The sequence below is a fragment of the Pipra filicauda genome, unplaced genomic scaffold, assembly GCF_003945595.2.
Source record: "Pipra filicauda isolate LSUMZ 115617 unplaced genomic scaffold, ASM394559v2 scaffold902_size55402_pilon, whole genome shotgun sequence".
NCBI lineage: Eukaryota > Metazoa > Chordata > Aves > Passeriformes > Pipridae > Pipra > Pipra filicauda.
In genome coordinates, this window is record NW_024105090.1 from 1 (window position 1) to 2,673 (window position 2,673).

General features: G+C 61.8%; 1 protein-coding gene across 1 annotated transcript; it reads left to right on the plus strand.

Annotated features, from left to right (window-relative positions):
• Positions 1–124: 124 nt before the first annotated feature.
• On the plus strand, positions 125–1,842 carry LOC120325261 (maestro heat-like repeat family member 5). The gene is made up of 5 exons (XM_039391089.1): positions 125–288; positions 716–817; positions 1,090–1,192; positions 1,490–1,549; positions 1,636–1,842. The coding sequence occupies exons 1-5, from the start codon at positions 166–168 to the stop codon at positions 1,770–1,772; spliced, it is 525 nt and encodes a 174-aa protein (XP_039247023.1). The 5' UTR covers positions 125–165; the 3' UTR covers positions 1,773–1,842.
• Positions 1,843–2,673: the final 831 nt, after the last annotated feature.

Here is a 2,673-nt window from a genome sequence, read left to right on the forward strand (position 1 = left end):
TGCAGCCCAGTGCTGCTTCTTCTGGGATGTGAGGCTGGAGCCACTGCCCTCCCTGCAGCCATGATCACGGCCCTCTGCACTGTGGGCAGGGAGCTGCTGTTTGCAAAGCTCCCTTTTCCTGCTTCCTGCCAGGAGTGCAGCGAGCTGCGAGAGCTGTCAATCCGCATGCTCGCAGAGCTGCTGCAGTTGGTAGTCGGCAGGGATGAGAAGAGGATGAGGAAGGAGGTGTGGCGGGCACTGGTGCCTCTCCTCTTCCGCATGAGCGACCAGGTCCCCAGCGTGGCCAAGGTACAGGTTTGAAGGCTGAGCCCTGACACACAGAGGGCTGAGCTGACACCCCCAGGGCTCCTGGGCATCGGGGCAGGGCCTGCTGACAGCAGGCAGCGCTCCCCCAGCACAGCCCGTGGGAAGGTCCGTGCGGAGCCAGCGCCAGCAGGGGCAGAGAAGCTGGCACGGCCCTGTGCAACACCTGCCCTGCCTGCTCCTGCAGGGCTTGGCAGCAGCCTGTGACCACCACGGCCTGAGCAGGGGCATCCCCACAGGCTGTGTCAAAGGCCAGGCCTTTGAGCCTCCATGCCTGTCCCCCAGGGCTGTCCCCAAAAGGCTCCCAGACATTTGGGCTAGGGCATGTCCCAGCTTCCTAAAGGCAGGATCCCCCAGGAATGTCTCCTTGCCCAGGCCCCCGGGCCATCTCTCAGCTCATGCTGTCCTGCAGGCCTCCAGGGAAGCCCTTCTTGCTGCCGCAGAGCTGCTGAGGTGGAAGACGCTCAAGCACCTGCTGCAGAGAGAGCGGCTGTGGGAGCTTGGAGCGTGCTTGGTAAGGACAAGCTGTGGAGCCCGGACTGGGGGAGGGCTGCTCCCATCCCAGGTCTGGGCTGGGGGCTCTGCAGCTGGGCAGAGCCTGGAGCTGCATCCCTGTTGCTGCCCTCAAGAACAGAGCCCCAGGGGCTCTTCTGCAGGCCCCTGTCCCCTCCCTGTAGCCAGCAGGAGGGGAGGCCTCTCCGTCCCAGGAGGTGCTGGCAGGAGGCACTGCTCCAGCCAACTGCCCCAGTGACAGCCCTGGAGAGACATGCCTTGTTCTCTCTGCAGCTGCAGAAGAACAGGAGCAGGGCTGAAGACTTCATCCACCAGAGCCTGCCCTACCTGCAGGACCCTCAGGCCAACGTGCGCCTGGCGGCCGTCAGGTTCATCGGTGAGTGCCAGCCCCTGCAGTGCCTCTGGGGCAGCCTGGCCCCTGTGCCACTGCTGCCCCAGCAACGAGGGGCAGTCCTGGGGCTGCCCCAGCCCCGACCACCCCGGGCAGGGCCTTGCCTCCCTCTGCCAGCCCTGCCCACGCAGTGGGGCTTGGTGGCCGCCTTGCTCAGTCCCACTGCCCTGAGCTTCTGGGGGCTCCTGGGTTCAGCCCTGCTGAGGGGGAGGAGGGGAGGACTGGGGGCCCTGCTGCTGGGAGCAGGCTGGGGAGCAGGGGCTAATGGAGCTCTGTGCCCAGGACTCATCACACGGCGCCTGAGGGAGCAGACCACAGACAGTCAGGCTGACATCCTGAGTGGTGAGTGGGGAGCGTGGTCTGTCGGGAATCCAGAGGCTCTCTGCAGATGGGGGGTTTTATCTGGGCTCTGTTTCTTTCCCTCACAGCACTTCAGCCCTTGGAGAATGACTGGGACATCTCTGTCAGCTCCCTGGCAGCTCGGACAACCTCCATTCTGAGGAGTCCTTGCGTGCAGCAAAGACCAAGAGGCCTCCTGCGAGCACTGCGCTGCTGCTGGCCGTGAGCCCGGCAGAGGTGCAGCTTGCCTTGGCTAAAGGACTGGGGCTGAATAAAGCTGCAACAACGTGCCCAAAGCCCTGGTGTCCTTCAGTCCATGGTGCTGAGTGTGCCGAGCCGACCGTGTCCTTCCTGGGCTGTCCCGCAGGCAGCGGGACGCTCCCCCCTCAGCACCCCTGGCCCCAGGCTTGTGGGACAAGCTGAGCCCTGGCTGGGGCTTTCCCTGGGAGAAGCTGCCTTGGCTAAAGGACAAGCTGCTGCCCGAGCCTTCTCACCCCATTTCAGGGCCACTGCCAATGTCACCCTACCCTCTGCCGGTGTGAAGCTATTCTCCCTTGTCCTGTCACTCCAGGCCCTCGTCCAAAATCCCTCTTCAGCTCCCTTGGAGCCTCTTTTAGGCACTGGAAGGGGCTGAAAGGTCACCCCAAAACCTTCTCTTCACCAGCCTGGGCAGCCACAGTTATTCCTGTGTCCCCACACGGTGCCCCACTCTGTGACCCCTGTGTCCTCCCAGGCCCAGCACCCCAGGAGGTGGCACGGCAGCAAGCCCTGTGCTGCAGCCATGTGTTGGTTTGGACCTGGCTTCCTGCCAAGTCCCTGAGACCCAGCAAAAAAGCTTACTTCCCAGAGAGAAAAAAAAAAACAAATAGCAGAGCTAGAGCAAAAATATAGATGTACATATAGCACAGTTATATCCAGTAAGAATACTCATCATGGCTGGGCTTCGCAAACGAAGATTTGGGGAGGGCACTACCCACGTTTGTTGCAAGAGCGTTGGTGGCTGAAAAGGCCAGTATGAGATAGACATGTTCTGTTGCAAAAGGCACAGCAGAAAGACTCCTTAGGTGGTATATTCTGCAAGGCACGATTCTTTCTGCATTGTCTTTTCTCCTCAAGTGTGATCCTGC

Bases quoted from the DNA above. Each gene is read 5' to 3' on its own strand.
- LOC120325261 (XM_039391089.1), top strand. From the start codon at position 166: ATGCTCGCAGAGCTGCTGCAGTTGGTAGTCGGCAGGGATGAGAAGAGG. The intron at 289-715 runs GTACAGGTTTGA...GCTGTCCTGCAG, and splicing joins AGGTCCCCAGCGTGGCCAAG to GCCTCCAGGGAAGCCCTTCT. The intron at 1,550-1,635 runs GTGAGTGGGGAG...TTTCCCTCACAG, and splicing joins TCAGGCTGACATCCTGAGTG to CACTTCAGCCCTTGGAGAAT.